The 1139-nt window shown below is 43.6% G+C and overlaps 1 protein-coding gene across 1 annotated transcript; it reads left to right on the top strand.

Moving 5' to 3' along the window:
* Positions 1–8: 8 nt before the first annotated feature.
* LOC108357502 (uncharacterized) lies at positions 9–668 on the top strand (the record flags this gene model as incomplete). Its single annotated transcript, XM_017608575.1, has 1 exon — positions 9–668. A coding segment is annotated over one exon (660 nt), but the record flags the coding sequence as incomplete, so codon positions are not given.
* Positions 669–1139: the final 471 nt, after the last annotated feature.

The following is a 1139-nucleotide window of genomic DNA, read 5'->3' as shown; positions in this document are numbered from 1 at the left end:
GTCAAGGCATCAACAATACGCAAACGCCAACACTCATACCGTTGGAGAACTCCTTGCGTAGCACACAACCGGCCACCGGCAAGTGTCAACACTGTGAGAGTATGGTCAAGCATTTTCTCTACCTTGAAAGCCTCATACGCAACAACTACAACCCGAAGTCGCAGTGTGGTCTTTGCTATTCTTCGCTGAAGTACCTGCAGCTTGTAAACAAGAGCATAATGCAAATATTCGGCAACGTCGAGGAAATCGTCCACACAGCAAAGACCTTCTCTGCCAAGCAGACGCGCCAAACCTTCGCTGGATCACGTCCCATTGCAGCCAAGTCCCCCGCCAAGTCGCCGATGAAGACTAGTAGCAAGAAAAATATTGCAAGGAAGCGATTGAAAGGTGGCAAGGTAAGAGGGTCGGTGCTGCAAAAGTCTGCAAAGACCGTGAGTAAGGTTCGCTTAGCGGGCGGTGGAAAACTGATCACACCAGACAATCGCCACGAAAAGAATAAAACCAAATTGAGCAAAGTAAAGACAGCAGCCAGTACGCCAGTACGCCTACAGTCCACGCTCAAGGGCAGGCGAAAGAAATCGCAGGTCGATGCAAAGATAAGTGGCGTCAAACAAACACATGCGAAATCAAAACGTAACAGAGTAGGCACATTGCGTATTCGTGGTTAATGTGGAAGCAGCTGGATCATAGATAGAAGGATATGTGTGATTGAACTTGATAAGAAAAATTCTTTGTAATGTATGACCTTTTATTTTTCGGCAAACATTTGAATTTTGACGTCGAATTAAATAAATCCAGTAAAAAAACTTATTATTTAGTCATTTTCTATTGACAATTGGCATTCTTAAGGCAAAATCCTTATCATTCCTTAAATCGATGTATGTATGCGGCAGCGGAGTCTGTATAAACTCAGTTTCTGCTGGTGTGACGTAAATTCCAGGCATTGTAAGGGCGCTGTTAGGCAGACGATCATATGATCTCTGGTCACCAATTGTTACTTTCAGTGCACAATGAAAAATTTGAGAGAGACAGAGAGAACTAAACTGCATGACCAGCAGTGGTGCCAACTATTTTCGAGTAAAATATCCATATTTTTATAAAAACCCGCTAGAGAAAGCAACAACAATTGGTGACCAGAG

Source organism: Rhagoletis zephyria, unplaced genomic scaffold (genome assembly GCF_001687245.7).
Source record: "Rhagoletis zephyria isolate East Lansing unplaced genomic scaffold, Rhagoletis_zephyria_1.1 Rzeph_scaffold_78726, whole genome shotgun sequence".
NCBI lineage: Eukaryota > Metazoa > Arthropoda > Insecta > Diptera > Tephritidae > Rhagoletis > Rhagoletis zephyria.
The sequence above is the reverse complement of the archived record's forward strand: the minus strand, read 5'-3'. Positions and strand labels throughout refer to the sequence as shown.